The following is an 18563-nucleotide window of genomic DNA, read 5'->3' as shown; positions in this document are numbered from 1 at the left end:
CTTAATCTCTTCTGCCTCTGTTAGGTCCCTGCCATTTTGGTCCTTTATCATGCCCATTTTTGCATTAAACGTTCCCTTCATCTCTCCAATTTTCTTGAAAAGATCTCTGGTCCTCCCTATTCTATTGTTTTCTTCTATTTCTTTGCACTGTTCATTTAAGAAGGCATTCTTATCTCTTCTAGCTATTCTCTGGAATTCTGCATTCAATTGGGCATATCTATGTTTTTCTCCCTTGCCTTTTGCTTCCCTCCTTTCCTCAGCTATTTGCAAAGCTTCCTCAGACAGCCATTTTGCTTTCTTGCATTTCTTTTTCTTTGGGATGGTTTTGGTTGCTACCTGTTGTACAATGTCGCGAACCTCTGTCCATAGTTCTTCAGGCACTCTGTCTATCAGATCTAATTCCTTAAATCTATTTGTCACCTCTACTGTATATTCAACAGGGATATGATTTAATTCATACCTGAGTGGCCTAGTGCTTTTCCCTACTTTCTTCAGTTTAAGCTTAAACTTTGCAAGGAGAAGCTCATGATCTGAGCCACAGTCAGCTCCTGGTCTTGTTTTTACTGACTGTATAGAGCTTCTCCATCTTTGGCTGCAGAGCATATAGTCAATCTGATTTCTGTGTTGACCGTCTGGTGATGTCCATGTGTAGAGCCGTCTCTTGGGTTGTTGGAAAAGAGTGTTTGCTATGACCATCGTATTCTCTTGACAAAATTCTATCAGCCTGTGCCCTGCTTCATTTTGTACTCCAAGGCCAAACTTGCCTGTTATTCCGGTTATCTTTTGGCTTCCTACTTTAGCATTCCAATCCCCCATGATGATAAGGACATCATTTTTTGGTGTTAGTTCTATAAGGTGCTGTAGGGCTTCATAGAACTGGTCAATTTCATCCTCTTCAGCACTGGTGGTTGGGGCATAGACTTGGACTACTGTGATATTGAATGGTTTGCCTTGGATTCGAACTGAGATCATTCTGTCATTTTGAGGATTGTATCCCAGTATTGCTTTTCCTACTCTTTTATTGACTATGAAGGCTACTCCATTTCTTCTGAGGGATTCTTGCCCGCAGTAGTATACCTGGTGGTCATCTGAATTAAATTCACCCATTCCTGTCCATTTTAGTTCGCTGATACCTAAGATGTCGATGTTCAGTCTTGTCATCTCTTGTTTGACCACGTCCAGCTTTCCTTGATTCATGGATCTTACATTCCAGGTTCCTATGGAGAAAAAATCTTTACAGCATCGGACTTTCCTTTCACCACCAGACACATCCACAGCTGAGCGTCCTTTCGGCTTTGGCCCAGTCGCTTCATTCTTTCTGGCGCTACTAGTACTAGCCCTCTGCTCTTCCCCAGTAGCATATTGGACGCCTTCCGACCTGAGGGGCTCATCTTCCAGCGTCATATCGTTTTGCCTTTTGGTACTGTCCATAGGGTTTTCATGGCAAAGATACTGGAGTGGGTTGCCATTTCCTTCTCCAGTGGATCACGTTTTGTCAGAACTCTCGGCTATGACCTGTCCGTCTTGGGTGGCCCTGCACGGCATAGCTCATAGCTTCATTGAATTACGCAAGCCCCTTCGCCACGACAAGGCAGTAATCCATGAAGGGGATATATATATATATATATATATATATATATATATATATATATATATATATATATATATATATATATATATATATATATATATATATATATATATATATATATATATATTTGTTTTCTGAGGTTTTCGTGGGTGTTCGTATGTGGATCTTTGGTTATTCGGGTTTTTCCCCGCGTAGAACTAAAGGTGTAGGAGCGACGTTTCGACGGAATCCCATCCGTCATCATCAGGCTGGTGGCTTCTGCTTCCTTCTTCTGGGAGAAGCATGTGGCTGTTTGTTCCTCTTTTTTAAACTGCCAGAGGGGGTGTGTTCTGTGGGTGGAGGTGTGCTCTGATTGGGTGGGGGATTAAGTGTGTTCTGATTGGGTGGGAGTGTGTTTTGAATGGTGGGTGTGTTCTGATTGGGTGGGGGTGTGTTTTGAGTGGATGGGCTGGTCTCAGCTGCCAGCCTTAGACCTGAGCTGGTGAGTTGTGCTGCTTTTGTTCGGCTTCGTGTTTGTGGTGGTGCCATGTTTTTATAGTGGGTGTCAGTTTGCTTATTGTGTAGTTTGGAGGGGTTTAAAGTGGCTGATGTTGCAGCTGTAGTTAGGTTTCTGTTTTGTGGTTGTGCCTCGTTATCATTGTGGGTTCGGATTTGCTTTTTGAATGGTTGTGTGGTGGTGATGTCATGTGGTGTTATCATGAGTTTGGGTCTGATATCATTCTTGGTGGTTGGGACTCGTCTGTCAATCAAGGCGGGTTTCCAAATGGCTGGTAGGCGAGAGGTATCATCTCGTTTGTTCATGCTGTGGGGGCATTTTTCTATCTCAATGGCTTCTCTGATTATTCTGTTGTTAAAATGTTCAATTTTGGCGATAGTTTTGGTTTTTTTAAAATCAATTTCATGTCCCGTGGCTTCAAAGTGTTGGACCAGGGATGAAGTTTGTTCTCCCTTTCTGAGTGAGTTTTTGTGCTCTTCAATGCGTGCACTTATTCTTCTGTTGGTCTGTCCGATGTATGTGGTGGGGCAGGTGGTGCATGGGATTTCGTATACTCCTTGGTTTTCTACATATATATATGTAAACCTCCACTTACAACCATTCGTTTAGTGACTGTTGAAGTTGAACAGCACTGACAAAAGTGACTTATGACCACTTTTCACATTTATGACTGTTGCAGCCTCCCCATAGTTATGTGGTCTAAATTTGTATGCCTGGCAACTGGCATGTATTTAACACAGTTGCACTTTCCTAAGGCCATATGACAACTACTGGCAAGCAAAGTCAATGATTCAGTTAACCACTGCAGTGTTGCACTTAATAACTGTGACAAAAAGGACAAAAAGGGGAAGAGCCATGGTGGCACAGTGGTTAGAATGCAGTACTACTTCTGCTGACTGCTGACTGCCAGCATTTCGGCAGTTCGATTCTCACCAACTCAAGGTTGACTCAGCTTTCCATCCTTCCGAGGTTGATTGAATGGGGATCCAGATTGTTGGGGACAATATGCTGACTGCCTAAACCACTTAGAGAGGGCTGTAAAGCACTGTGATAAGTGGTATTACTATTGCTGTTGTAAGTCAAGGACTACCAGTATTTACTTTATTTTTAAATACCTCTTTCTTTCATTTTTGCTCCTAATACTAGATTTTTTTTTTCCAGATTGGCAGTTCACAATCTCATCTAAGACTTGTTACACATAATGGACCCTCCTTTATCCTTCCATATTTACTGCCAAACCACCCTTTGCTGTTATTCGGTGTTTCTCAACCTTGGCAACTTAAAAATGCCTGCCCTTCACCTCCCAGAATTCCCCAGTTGGTACAGGTTTGGGATACTGAAGTCCATGAATCTTAAAGATTGCCAGGGTTGAGAAACACTGCCGTAGTTCCTAGAACTTCCCAGTTCTTTTGAGGGTAGACTTCAAGACTGCAATATGATGGTACTAGTTTACTGAAGCATTGTTACACTGGGGAGCTGGGGAGCTTTGCTTGACTTCTGACAAGTGGGAGCTGTGGGGCTTTGCTTGACTTGTCTTCCTTCCTTCTCTCCAACATCAACTTCCCAATGGTTTATTCTCCAATGGAGGAAAAGGAAAGATCTTTTTACTGATGCAAAAAATGTGTTCCATTCCATATAAAAGAGGGGTCCAGAAGTGTCTGATCTGTCTGATGCTTCAAACCTCCAAATAATTTCTCTGCTTTGTGGACTTGGAAAACTGGAGCTTCCTTATGAAGCCTTTGTGTAGCATTGTGCTGCAGGCATGAAAGGCTTTATTTATTTTATTTTGTTTTATTCTTTTCAGAAACTGCCAGAGAAGGAGACAAGCTACAGTGAGTATCTCTCCCAGGCTGACCGTTCTTCATAAACTATTGTTATCTATTCTTTTTCACCTATTTTCCATTGATTCTATGTATTTTGCCTCTCCTTCTGTGCAGTGAAGGATGTTTACCCCTTACGCCAGTGGTTTTCAAATTTCACAAGTTTAAGATAATAAAATAAACCTTTATTGTCAAAGTACAACATGTGTACATTGAGATTAGCTGAGTGTACACATGTTGTACTTTGACAATAAAGGTTTATTTTATTATCTTAAACTTGTGAAATTTGAAAACCACTGGCGTAAGGGGTAAACATCCTTCACTCTACAGAAGGAGAGGCAAAATACATAGAATCAATGGAAAATAGATAAAAAAGAATAGATAACAATAGTTATAGATATGGGAATATAAGCTATGGAATTGTGAGAGTTGAAGCCTGCTCATCTTAAAGTTGCCAAGTTTGAAAAACATTGCCCTGTGGGCTGCAAAGTGTAATATATGTGTGTATATAATCTATTAACTGGCTAATTAAAAACAGGAGGATGTTTCAGCACTTTCAACACTTCATAGCTGCTGCTACAATCATATTATGATGCTCACAATGTTATTGATAATAATAATAATTTATTTTGTTTCTCTTTATTGATGGCTTAGCTGAGTTTACAGGACCACCCAAAAAGCCACCCAGGTTTGGACCACAGGTACATAATTGGTGCTTATTTTTACTATCTATTTCTTCTTAATCTGAAGCCAGAAATCAAGCAGTTCATGCAAGAGATCTGGTGTGATTTCCCAAATGCATTAATTGATCTATCCTCATACTTGGGGGAAAGATGAGATAGTTTTAGTATTCATGGTCTGGACTACCTCAAAGGTAGATTTGCAAGTTGGAAACTGCTTTCCCCCTCCTTGTATCAAGTCCTAGGGAGATCAGGACATCCAGGCAGTTCAAATGAGTATAAAAATTTATTGCAAGCTTAAGCTCGCTACAAGAATTACTAATGGGCCAAGCAATTTGGCCGGAGATAAGAGTCAAAGGAATTCAAGGTGGGCTGGACTTAGATCTCTTGTGAGTGCAAAAGTACTCATGGCTGATGACGCATTTGACTCCTCCCTCAGGTTGAGCCTGGTTATTTCCTATACCCTGCCTTTACATTCTAGAAAACTAAGGAAAGTTAATTTTGAACTGCTTTTTCAAAATGCATTACTGGTTTAGACTCAGATTTCAACTATGAGACATTGTGCTGGCTATAGTTCTTCCTCCTCTCTCAAGATTATTCACAGCCCATTACCTTTACAGTCCCAGCCTTGTTTCTCTATTAATATACTGTGTTTACCTGAAAATAAGACCCACCTGTTATGGAATTTATTGTGCAGAGGTCTCCTTGTGCTACCAAAGAGTTGCACAGACAAGGAAGGGCACTGAGAGCAGTAAAAATCACACACAGAAATACACTGAGTTCTAAAAGCAAAAAGTATTTTACTTTGAGGTGGTGTAAAAACAAAAATGCACAGTCAAAAATAAACAGTCCAGGTCATAAACAATAGCAACAGTCCAAGTAGCAATCCAAACTACAAAGTCTTCTTACCGGTCCAGAGGTCAATACACAGTTTAGGTTACAACAGTAGTAAACCAACAGCAGAGCAAAAACAGTAACAGTAGAGATCAGTGAATTCAGAGAGAGAGAGAAGCTACTTTCCTAGCTTCCTCTTATGGCCATGAGAACACTTACACACCCATTGGCCAATTAACTTCTTAAAGCCATAGCATTATGGTTAATATATTTTCAACCCAACATTGTAGGCTAACACCATATGCCTAACATTCTCCCCTTTGGGTAGAATAATATATAACTCTTACAATCTTATGCACATTCTTTCACAATTAGCATTGTGTTTCACAGCACTTTGTACCTTTGTAAAATGGTCTGCAATATTTACATCAGATGGACAATACTCTAACTGTATTAATTTATCTTTGACACATTGTCTGACATTTAAATAACGAAGATCAGTATGTTTAGATCTTGTTCTTACTGCAGCATTATTAGCCATCTTTATCGCAGCTTGATTGTCCTCATACACAATAAATGGATCATTTACATTTAAACCCATATCTAACAATAATTGTTTGTACACTAGCAGTTCTGTACATAACACTGATAGACATGAAAATTCAGCCTCCATTGTAGATAAGCTTATGTGTTTTTGTCTAATAGACTTCCATCCAATCAAAGAATCACCCAACATTACAGCCAACCCTGAGGTAGATTTACGACTGTTTGAATCAGAGGCAAAACTCGCATCTGCATATGCAGTAAGGATTAACTCACGATTTGGCTCTAAATATAACGAGTAGTGAATAGTTTGCTTCAGATATCTTAATACTCGTTTAGCTGATTGCCAGTGTCTAACAGTTGGATTATTGTTATACCTAGCTAATTGATTTACACAGTAAGAAATATCAGGTCTAGACCAATTACTCAGATACATAAGACTTCCTATCAAAGATTGGTACATAGTCTTATCAAATACAGGACTCTCAACATTAGTGTCCTTAAAATCCATAGCCATCGGAGTTTTAGCTGGTTTACACATTTCCATATTGTATCTCTTTAATAACTGAGATATTTTACTGGCTTGTGACACCTTAAAACCCCTATTTGTTTTCACAATATCTAACCCCAAATAGTGGCTAATTTCTCCAAGATTTCTAATTGTGAATTTATTTTGCAATCTTGAAATGATAGTTTGTGCTTCTAACTCAGTTTTTGTTATTATTGCAATATCATCTGTGAATAATAAAAGAAAAGATAATGCTCCGTTGTGTTCTCTTCTAAACAAACAAGGATCAGCATTACTGGCTACAAAACCTAATGCACTTAACTCATTAACTATACATTTATTCCACTCATAGCCTGATTGTTTCAATCCATAGAGGCTTTTCTTTAATTCCCAACAATCATGGTCTCTATCACTGGTCAATCCTGGTGGTATTCTTAAATAAATAGTATGTTGCAATGGAGCATGTAGATATGCAGTTTCAACATCTACATGGTTAACCATATATTGGTTTTTAGCCGCCCATACTAAAGCTGCTCTTAAAGTAGTCGCCCTTAGACTGGGTGCAAACACTTCGTCATAATCCTCAGTAGTTTGGGCAAAACCTTGTGCAACCAAACGTGCCTTATGGGTTACAGTCCCGTCTACACCCTTCTTTAACTTATATATCCATTTACAACCTATAGCTTGCTCACCAGGTGGCAGTTTAGCTTTCTCATAAACGTTAAGATCCTGCAAAGACTTCAACTCCCTGTTCATTGCAGCTTTCCATGATGCCTGTTCCTTTTCAGGATACATCCTGATCTCATCATAGTTAAAAGGCTCTACACTAACTTGACATATACTAGCTTCATAGCGATCAGGTGGATGTCTGATACGCATTGAACGCCAGGGAATTACAGGGCTTTGAGTTTCTGACTCCTTTCCTTCCTCTGATTCATCTATTATCTCCCCTAGCTCCTCTTCATCTTTTATATTTACAGGAGATGTATTATCAGTACTAGTTCCGTTATCAGAGGAGTCCTCAAACACTAGAGGATCAGTATTAACAGTTTCTTGCTCTAACCTATCCCAACCAACGTGCTCAAGGAATTTTGCATTCGCACTGTTATATACATTAGTTGTGCCTCGTTCCCAGAAACGATAGGATCTGTGGTTAGCTTCATAACCTACAAAGTATAATTGCCTAGCCCTATGTTGGCCTTTACTCCTGAGTTGTGCAGGAATGTGGACCCAAGCTGGGGTGCCAAACGTGTGCAGGTAATCAAGGTTTGGTTTTCTACCATGCCATATTGTATATGGTATTTTACCAGTAGAAGTATTAACAACTATATTCAGAACATGGTTTGCACATTTTGCTGCCTCCCCCCACAGTCTATCTGTTAAGCCAGAATCTTTTAACATGGTTCTCATCATGGCTTGTAACGTTTGCCCACGTCTCTCAACAAATGCATTATGTTGAGGCCTATAAGGGGCTGAACGTTTATGCTCAATGCCAGCTGATTCTAACATATCAACAAAACGCTTATTTGTAAATTCAGTACCATTATCAGTAATTATGCACTGAACCTTTCTCTTTGTTTTCCTCTCCACGAACTTCAGCCAGTTTGCAAATTGTTGGAAAGTGTCTGCCTTTGATTTAAGCAGATAACAAAAACCATATCTAGAGTAGTGGTCCAATATACTTAAAACATAACATGACCCTCCTAAACTTGGTTTCATGGGTCCAATTAAATCAGCAAACACAACTTCCAAAGGTACAGTTGTTTTGAAGCTGTTTATCCTGTTTGCCGGACTTGCCTTACTCTTTTCCTGATTACAGGCATTGCAATTCAAATACTTACTACATGGCTTCAGTTTAATTCCCTCTACTAATTCCACTGTTTTACGTAGTGAGTTAAAGTTTACATGCCCTAACCGCCTATGCAATAAATGTATACATTCATCATGTGGCTTCTTGTTCTCACATATCGAGTTAGCTTTAACTGTACTAACCTGGTTACTTGTGAGAACAAATAAACCATTTTTCAAATTTGCAGTTACACAGGTTCCATTCCTCTCAATAGTGCATTGCTCCCCTCTGAATGTTACCACAAACCCAACCTTAACCAATTCCCTTACAGATAACAAGTTGAATCTTAGTTTAGGTATATATAACATAGGTAACTGTTCATCAATGCATGGACAATAGGAATTACCTTCACCAGAGGCCTTCATCCTCCAACCATTGGCCAGTGAAACATATTGGTTGCTGTTTTTCATATTAACAAACCTCTTTTTCACTTTAGTAATGCATTGTGAAGCCCCACTATCAACAACCCACAATTCATTATTTCTGGATGTTGGTTTACCAGAAATAGCCAAACCAATGCCCTTCTTAGCCTTCCCACTGCTATTTACATTCTGTTTTCTACCCTTTCTACAGAATTTGGCTATATGCCCTCTAGCCCCACAAGAATAACATTTCTTGACGTTGTAAGCAGTGGTGAATTGCTGCTTCTCTCGTGGCTGTGTCTCTCTCAGCTGGTCTCTGTCACGCCTCCTTCTGGACTCTTCCAGCAATCTCCCAGTAATGTTAGTCAATGTCAGTTCCTCTCTGGTCAGGACTTCCAAAGAAGAAACATATCCATCATAACTCTCATCCAAAGATGACAGAATAATGTAGACCTGATGCAACTCTGAAAAAATCAGCTCCTTTTCATGAAGCTCTTGAAAAGTTGCCTTCATGTAATTTAAATGGGTCAGCATATCTCCATTCTTCTGCAGACGAGCCCTAAACAGCTTACGTGTAAGGTGTATATGTGCACCCACACTGTCACGAACATAAAGCCTTCGCAAAACATCCCAACACCTAGCAGCAGACTCCTCACCACGAATATGGACAAGCTGCTGGTCAGTCAGTGTTAGTCCAATAATGCAAAGAGCTTTCTCATTGCTACGTTTAAAGTCGTCTAACTTCTTTGCATCCTCTTCGTCATCTGGATCCCAAGCAGTAGTATCTGGTGGGTTATTTACAACAGCCCATAGTCCTTCCTTGCGCAAAAGCAAGCAGCATTTTGTGGACCAGGAAACATAGTTTGTCCCATCCAACCGGGTTATCCAGGAGATGCCTGACAACAGGTCTTGTGCCATTTTACACCAAAATAGTTAACACAAACTCAGCTAGGAAAACTGTGTGTATTAACTCTCAGTACAGGTCTGGGCCCATAACCAGTGTTATGGAATTTATTGTGCAGAGGTCTCCTTGTGCTACCAAAGAGTTGCACAGACAAGGAAGGGCACTGAGAGCAGTAAAAATCACACACAGAAATACACTGAGTTCTAAAAGCAAAAAGTATTTTACTTTGAGGTGGTGTAAAAACAAAAATGCACAGTCAAAAATAAACAGTCCAGGTCATAAACAATAGCAACAGTCCAAGTAGCAATCCAAACTACAAAGTCTTCTTACCGGTCCAGAGGTCAATACACAGTTTAGGTTACAACAGTAGTAAACCAACAGCAGAGCAAAAACAGTAACAGTAGAGATCAGTGAATTCAGAGAGAGAGAGAAGCTACTTTCCTAGCTTCCTCTTATGGCCATGAGAACACTTACACACCCATTGGCCAATTAACTTCTTAAAGCCATAGCATTATGGTTAATATATTTTCAACCCAACATTGTAGGCTAACACCATATGCCTAACACCACCCCAAAACAAGTCCTAGCCTGATTTTTTTGGGGTGGGCCTAATATAAGCCCTACCCCAAAAATAAGCCCGAGGGGGTGAACATAGCCAGCACAAACAGCAGCAAGCCAACAGAGTCCAGCAGCAACCACAGCCACCTAGCCCTTAGCACAGCGCAGTTAAGTCCAAGCATGGAGGCAGAGGCAGGGGGAAGCAAGCGATCTGGATACACCATGCACCTTTCACCCAGAGGTAGACTGGAAGCTTTGTCTGCTTGTGAATAGGGCGTGTTCTGTTCTAGCCTATGACCGGCCCTGTTTGTGTGACAGGGATAACGCCATTTTCCTTTTGACAAATTAATAGGCTGAAAAAAACCCAACCCAAATTTATTTACAGTTCCAAAATGATAATGTCTTTCAAACAAAAAAGCAGCAGAATATTTTCTTCAATAAATGATTCAAAACATCAAACAAGAGTCAACAAACAAGAGTCAAACAGATTAGCAAGAACAGACCAGGATTCTCTTTGAATATCTCCAAACGGTTGCCTTCAGCAAACAGCACCACCGACACCTTCCCCTTTTATTATCTGTCCCAAGGCGTAGCTTCTCAGTGCCTTCTCCTCCTTTCACTGAGTTGCCTCATAGATTTTCTGTGCTCTGCTCTGCTAGATTGCCTTCTGCTTCTAGCGTCTCTGAACAGATTCAGCTGTGACTCCTCTGAGTCTGACACCTCCTCCTCACATAGCTGAGCCTCATGAGGAACACAACTGGAGGGGCCAGGCTGAGAGTCCTGCAGTGCATCAGAGCCTCCCTCTGACACTGAAGGCTCTCCAAACCCCTCCTCCTCCTCCTCCTCCTCCTCCTTTTTAGATTCCTCAGACTCAGCTGCTGGGAGCACAGGCTGACACTGAATCACAACAGGGCGCTTGGAGATGGAGCGAATCACTAGGTTTCTAAGCATCTCATTTGCAAGCAGACAAAGCTTCCAGCCCCCCTCTAGGCAAAAAGTGTTTGGATGTTTAAGGGGCACTTGGGGCAGCTCCACCCCCTCCCACACCTGCCTCGCCTTATGGCGGCGGCAGGGCATGGCGGGCCACATGGCCTTCTGCCATGAGCAGACGCAGAAGTGTGCCGGCGGCCACACAAGCTTCTGCTGGATTGGGCTGTTGGTGCCGCCGCCGCAAGGTGAGGCAAGTATCAGGGGGGGGGAAATAAAACATCTCCCCAAAATAAGACCTACTGAAGGCAAAATAATATAACACCGGGTCTTATTTTTGGGGAAACATGGTAACACTGAGGGACCAAACATAAGAGAGATACAAAGGTTTCAGAGAGGAGCCTGCACCATGCATGGATGCTGTAAAGCTCCTTTCCTTGTAATGCTGAGATGCACAATGTAATGGTATGTGAGAAAAAGCTTGGGAGATGGGATGAATAGATGCTGCTCAGGGGACAGCCAGATAAGAGACAGTATAGCCCACAAAGCAAGAAGCTTAGGAGGGACCCTTCCTAGTTTTTAAGGCTGTAAAGGTGAGGGTGGAGAAGTTTTGCTCTTAGACTTAAAACATTCTGTTACAATAGCTTTACGATAAACTAGAATTGGTTTTGCTGACTGTGTTTCCTTTCTGGTCTACCTGGTAAGGCTGACCTATCCAATGAGAAATTCAGCATGGTCACTGCCTTTGCTTTCCCTGTGTGTCTCCATATTTGTTTTGTGTGTGGTGTCTGTGTCTGTGTAGCTTTGCTGCCTGTTCCAGGGGAAGTGTCTTATGCATACACAGGCTAGGAGAGCATTCAAAGCACTTGCTACTATCCTTTCAGAGAACACAACACCTTCTCGCTCTTGCTCCTACACATATTTTGGGTGCATGCTTGATGGTTTGTTTTTCACATTTTTTTATTTGTTTCTGTTTTTATTATTATTTTTTCTTGAATCTGTATTTTAATCTTGGAAACAAATAAAAATTTATACAAAAATAGAGGGGGGGAGGATTCTTTCTTTATGCCAAAAATTCTTGCAAAAGTGCCCAACCCAGCCTAGTGAACCCTGACAAAAAAAACTGATGCAAAAATGGGCTAACAGAGGAAGTGATATTAGCAAGCTTGGAGGAACCTCAGAATTGGTAAATCTCCAGTAGAATCTTTAAAAATCTGTTCATGTAAAGGGAAAAAGTTAATATCCTGAGAGATGGTACTGAATATGCTTAATAGTATGGACATTAGATATCAGTTAGAAATGAAATGGAGACTTTATCCTGGTAGATGTTCTATTGCATTTCTAATTGTTATTTTATGTCACTTTGAAAGTCCTCCAGAATCCAAAGTCTATATTACCTGGTAATAAAATAAGTAAAAAGGGGGATTAACAAGAATGATAAGAAATAAGGAAGAGGAACGCCTCTGAGTTGGGGGAATGCTGGTTGGAGAGTAACCGTGTACCCTCTTTTTCAGATGTCTCTGCAGCCAACTCCCACAGCCAATCTCGATCGAACAGACGATCCTGTGTATAGTGATGTCATGGGGCTGGTGAAGGCTGTCCTGCGGCTGAAGAATGAAGTCAGCAACCATCCACCTGAGCGATATATTCTGGTTGTTAAGGTAAAACAGTATGAGCTTTACTTCACCCAACCCTGAACAAGTTCTCAGAATGGTATCTGTCCCAGGAAAGAAAGCAGTGAGATGTATAGCACAAAATGAGGCTACCCTTAAGTAGAAACCAATCTAAGCCCATGCATTAAGAGAGGCCAGAATTAAGAGGAAGGAACAAGCAAAGAATCCAGTTGTTGGGACTAAGTAATAGGCAGTTGCCACGGTAGTCTGCCAGGATTTATAAAGTCGGTATTATCATTATATTGGTATTGCTTTAGGAAGTGCCAGTTAGAGTTGGCTGAGTTAAAAGAATCATTAAGGCAATAGGGAGTGTAAGAGAGACCTATCAGAAGCTCAGAAAAACCACAAAGGCAAGCTGAACATATGCTGTAGGCCAAGGAGTGTCAAAATTTATTCAGGTCTCATAGCTGCTAATAACAAAAAAAAATCTAGACTCAAAAGGCAAAACTGTAGTCATAGAAAATTGATGGTGTCCTAAAGAATATTTGTTTGTTTCTTTTCAGTCTTTCACAGAACTCAAAGTTCTGATAGGTTTCTGCAAAAAATAATAATAATACTCCAGGCAATTATTTTCTAGAATGCATCTTCCATTTGTGCAAGTTCTCTATCTAATTAGAACCTTTATGCGAAGAACCAAAACAGCTCAGAGAATTTTCACATTACATTATGACTTCTTCCTTTTGCAGGATGTGGGTCTTTCTCTTCGAAAACTCATTGGGAGTGTGGATGACATCCTTCCGGCTCTACCTGCATCCTCACGCACAGAGGTGAATCTTGCTCAACAATAAATCTTTCTGATTCCTAAGTGAGACCATCCCTCTTAAAACTCAAGAATGATCAGAAATGGGCCTGCCACTCTTGGCTAATTTATGGCAAGAGACTGTGGCCAATTATGAGAATAATTTGTTTGAAATCTTATATCTACTAGTCCATGTAGAATGCAAAAACTGAGATGAGTTTGCTTGGCCTGCAGAAGGTCCAAGATTCAATACTTGGTATCATCTCTTTAAAGCAGGGGTCCTCAATCTTGGCAACTTTAAGCAAAGCTGGCTTAGGGATTCTGGGAGTTGAAGTCCACAAGTCTTAAAGTTGCCAGGGCTGAGGACCCCTGCTTTAAAGAAATGAGATAACCTTTTATCCAAGATTTAGAAAGGACTTATTCTGAGAGTCAGTAACATCACCAGAAGATACTTAGATGGTATATATGAAATTAATGCTTATCAGAATAGACTAAGTTGCCAGCTTTGCAAGTCTTTTGTCCCAGCATCAAGAAGCTTTTAATATGCTGATAGTATTTCGTAGTTGTGCTTCTGTTTGTTAATCTACTTTGAAATAGTTAACAAAATATCCTTTTGCATTTTGAATGTATTACTTTTTTTCCTAAAAGCCAAAGCAAATAAATAAGGAATTAGGTGTTTTTCTGCAATACAGTTAATTGGGGTTGACTTAAAACACCTTATTAAAATTGGCCTTGAAATAATACTGGATTTAATTGCCACTTACCTGTGTGTGTGTTTTCCATTGGCAGATTGAGGGTACCCAGAAGCTCCTAAATAAGGACCTTGCAGAACTGATCAACAAGATGCGTCTGGCTCAACAGAACGCTATGACCTCATTGAGCGAGGAATGCAAGCGCCAGATGTTAGGAGCTTCACATACTCTGGCTGTGGATGCAAAGAATCTCCTGGATGCTGTAGACCAAGCCAAAATGCGAGCCAACCTTGTGAAGGTCTCCTTTGAGTGATCAAGAGGGCTGACTTACGGTTTTTTAAAATATCCCTCCACAACTTTCACATCCTCTCCCCCATCCTGCCTCACCAAAAACTGCTTGTGTCTTTGATTTTGTCACGTCTGTCTTATGAGAGCAACAGAGAAGCCAAGTTCAGGGCGAGGAAGAGACTTATTTTTCCCAGGGTTCTGTGGACAATGCTACTAAAGGGCGCTGTGCATGATAGGATCCTAGTCCCAAGATGAGGATACTTTCAACCAAACTTTGAACTCTGGATCTGCACCAGTAGTCCCATCATAGAAAGTGACTTCTGAATATATTCTGCTTCCTTTGACAGACAGTACCTCTGGCATCAAGTGATACAGTCTGTCCCTCTGGTGAAAGGAATCAAAGGCAGGGGTGGGTGGGGTGGCTTGTGAGCCTTTACACTGTTCTCAGGATAAGCCAAAAAATGACGTGTAAGATTTCTCCTTGGTTGATCCAAGGGTTCTAGAAAGCCTAGTGAGAGAGAATATGTTTGCTAGGTCTTGCTACATCTATTTTGATTGAGGATATTCCCATGGGGATGCTGGTTCCTCAGAAGAGACTGTTTGCATCTTTCTGTGCTGTATAGAAACATATATTTAATGGCCATATCTGAATGTGTGCACCCTCCCTAAATCTTCTTCCCTTAATAGCCTCATTTATTGAAATTTTGAATCAGTTTAAACAATAGGTCTCTCTCTGTCAATTACACAGATCCAAATAAATGTATAAAGCCATAAGAAGTGTGGAAGGGCATCAGGGTTTAATAAGTTGGAGGTGTTTCAGCCTTTATAAGCTGATTAACTTGAAAAGTTGCTTGTAGCCACAACAGTCTTTCTGGTTTTTTAGGTATAAGGTTGCAATTTTAGATGCAAATGACATTAGCTGCAGTGTGCTTGTACATATCTTCCTTCCCCTTATGAATATATATCAAACACAGATCTGATCCCATATTTGCTACTGAATTATAATTTGAAAAGAAAGATGTTATATCTCATAAATATGGGGCTTAAATTTTGCTACTGAAATTGACGTTTTTGTTGAAAACAACCATGTTTTGAAGGACTAGAAGCCATTAATATATTTGTAATTCTATTGTCTTGAATGCAAGTATCTCATTCCTGGGAGAGAAGTAGAGATGGGGGGTGGGGGAAAGGGAATCTGGAAAAGGTGCCTAAGAAATTGTCACGGTATTTATATTTCTTGACCTACATGAGGTCAGCACAGTTTATCCATACTTCTTCATATTATCTTTATGTGTTTAAAAAAAACAAGTTTAGAAAACTTTGTTTGCTATGTGGGTTTTGACCAGAAAATTAAAGCAATGTGGTTTATTTTGCCTGAGATAAATTAAATATAAAACTCCAGTGGCTGATCTTCCATTTCTTTGTCACAAATAACACTTTTTCTAAGTTAAAGATCTTATGTGGTGTTATAATGCAGTGTCATGCTTTACTATCTGCACACAGAGTTTGCAGGTTTGGCCCCTGACATTTTACAGTTGAAAATGCTCTACAGCCGGGAGGACTCCCTGACTGCAATCTGGAGAACTATAGTTGATGTAATCATTCTACAACTAGGCTGTTACACAAAGGACTTGATAGCTACTAAATGCAACAGTAAAGTAGCTACAATGATTACAGTAATGTAGTGGCCACTCCATACAAATTTTCTTGGGGCTTCAGCTTATTACAACTTCCATTCTATTGAAAGAGCCAAGCTACTTCTGTTTCAAACATCTCATGTGTAGCCTGCTTGTGATACTTTGCTACATTCACTAGATTCACAGAGAATTACAATATATACATATTTTTGGTTGTTCAGTAAGCCAGTATTAATAGCTGTCTCAAACTCCAGATCCAATGATTTTCTGAAGGCCATACGTTGTAACCCTAGCCAAAATGCAAGGAAGTGTGTGTGTTACTTCTGACTCCAATGCAAAATTCTCAAAGCAGATAGCAAAACTGCACAAAAACACATATGACTCTAATTAAGGTTACCCCCCGTTGATAGGGCTCGCAACTTGGGCGTCCTCCTGGATTCACGGCTCAGTTTTGAAGATCATATAGGAGCCGTGACCAGGGGGGCTTTTGCCCAGATTCGCCTGGTGCACCAGTTGCAGCCCTATCTGGACCGAGATGCCCTACGCACAGTCACTCATGTGCTCGTGACCTCTCGGTTAGACTACTGCAATGCCCTCTACATGGGGCTGCCCTTGAGGACCACTCGGAGGCTTCAACTGGTGCAGAATTCAGCTGCGCGAGTTGTGATGGGAGCTTCCCGATACTCCCATGTAACACCTCTTCTCCACGAGCTGCATGGGCTTCCGGTTGCCCTCCGGGTGAGATTCAAGGTGCTGGTGATGACCTATAAAGCCCTAAATGGCATGGGTCCGGACTATCTAAGGGAACACCTGCTGCCGGCATCATCTTCCCATCGTCCTGTGTGCTCCCACAGGGAGGGCCTTCTCAGGGTACCGCCGGTTAATGAATGCCAGCGGGTTATTCCCAGGGGAAGGGCGTTCCCTGTGGGTGTGCCTGCCCTATGGAACCAACTACCCACGGAACTTAGGACTGCCCCTGACCTTCGCTCATTTCACCAGGACCTGAAAACTTGGCTCTTTGAGCTGTTTGGCCCAGACTGTGGGGTTTTTAATTTAATTGGGTTTTAGTTCTACTTTTGGGGCTTGAATTTAATTTAATTGTTTTAATTGATTTTATTTTTTGTATTTCATGGTTTTAACTGCCCTGTAAACCGCCCTGAGTCCTATGGGAATAGGGCGGTATACAAATTCAATAAAATAAATAAATAAATAAATAAAATTACATTTCACGTAAAAAATGCAAAGCCAAGGGAAAAACAATTAAAACAAAATTGGTTATGCTGGATGTTTTAAAAAATGTTGTATATTCGCTTGCTGTTGGAAACTCCTTGGCAATTTATTGATTCTTACAAATACTCTGCATGATGGGTAGTTTGTGGGCATTTTTCCAATGCTTGAGGGTGTTTTAAAAAGCGAAATCAATGACTTAATCACCCCTTCAAAAATAAAAAAACCTATCAGCATTTTTCTAAGCTTGCCAGGATGAAATGTATTAAAGGAATAACATTTATAGTTCCTTGATGCCTCGTAAAACAAATGAAACATTTTGTTTATTGTAATGACATGTTACTGTTCACCTATATCCACTGCCCCAAATCTTTTAAAGTAGCTCCAAAATCCTGCATTATGGCTTAGTGTTACATATGAACCAAGCCCCAAAGTGACTAAATTAGCTGTATGGATCCCCATGCGCTTGCATCTCATCAAGGGAGATGGGTTGTACCGCCAAGTACACAATTCAAGAGAAAATTTTGATGCAGAGGCAAGATTACTCACCAATTTGGAGAGTGGAACAGGGTTCTCAATCAAAACTACAAATTCTACTTTCTGAAGTTTTGTAAAAGCAGCATTTTAAAAATTTGATTGCAAAGGTGTTATTCTAGCCCAGGGTTAGGCAACCTTGGCTGTTTTATGACTTGTGGACTTCAATTCTAGCTGGCTCAGGAATTCTGGGAGTTGAAGTCCACGAGTCATAAAAGAGCCCAGGTTGCCTATCCCTGAGCTAGTAAAATGATTTGCAAATTTTCTATGATCAGTGGTTGGCTCACAACCATCACAGATTGCACACACTCTGCTAGTCTTTGTCCTCTGTGAATCCATCCACTTTGCCTAACAAAGAGGAGCTGAGGCTACCGATACTGGCAAGCCATCAAGAATAACTGTTCGTCAGAAGAAAGAACTGTAGCAAAGGGGAAATCAATTGCCACTAGTCAAAAAGAAGGGCATTCTCTCATTCCACCCATCCTGAGATATTTGCAAACATTTTTTTTGCCTGCAGTTCAAAGCAAAATCTCTAAAAAGTTATTCAACAGTTACTCCATTTTCTATAACTACTAACTGTATGCATTCCTCATGCTCATAGTTTTTGGTTTTTTTTTGAAGGACAGAATATGATATTCTGAAAACCCGGTTTTAAAACTTTGTTCTTGCCCCCACAGATTTACAGAGATGTGTATAACAAG

At 40.6% G+C, this 18563-nt stretch overlaps 1 protein-coding gene across 8 annotated transcripts in view; it reads left to right on the top strand.

Moving 5' to 3' along the window:
- The window catches only part of PTK2B (protein tyrosine kinase 2 beta), a 117856-nt gene extending 101991 nt beyond the window's left edge, over positions 1 to 15865 (top strand). For 6 of the 8 annotated variants that reach the window (XM_081318156.1, XM_081318162.1, XM_081318160.1 and 3 more), the window contains 5 exons: positions 3892 to 3919; positions 4553 to 4608; positions 12587 to 12733; positions 13432 to 13512; positions 14274 to 15865. In XM_081318156.1, the coding sequence (XP_081174282.1) occupies positions 3892 to 3919; positions 4553 to 4608; positions 12587 to 12733; positions 13432 to 13512; positions 14274 to 14489 (528 nt within the window). In that variant the 3' untranslated portion in view covers positions 14490 to 15865. The remainder of the gene's footprint in view (positions 1 to 3891; positions 3920 to 4552; positions 4609 to 12586; positions 12734 to 13431; positions 13513 to 14273) is intronic. The other 2 variants (XM_081318159.1, XM_081318157.1) reach the window with 1 other exon arrangement.
- Positions 15866 to 18563: the final 2698 nt, after the last annotated feature.

The sequence above is a fragment of the Vipera berus genome, assembly GCF_964194415.1.
Source record: "Vipera berus genome assembly, chromosome: 1".
Taxonomy (NCBI): domain Eukaryota; kingdom Metazoa; phylum Chordata; class Lepidosauria; order Squamata; family Viperidae; genus Vipera; species Vipera berus.
Note: the sequence above shows the minus strand (reverse complement) of the source record. Positions and strands in the feature narration are given on the sequence as shown.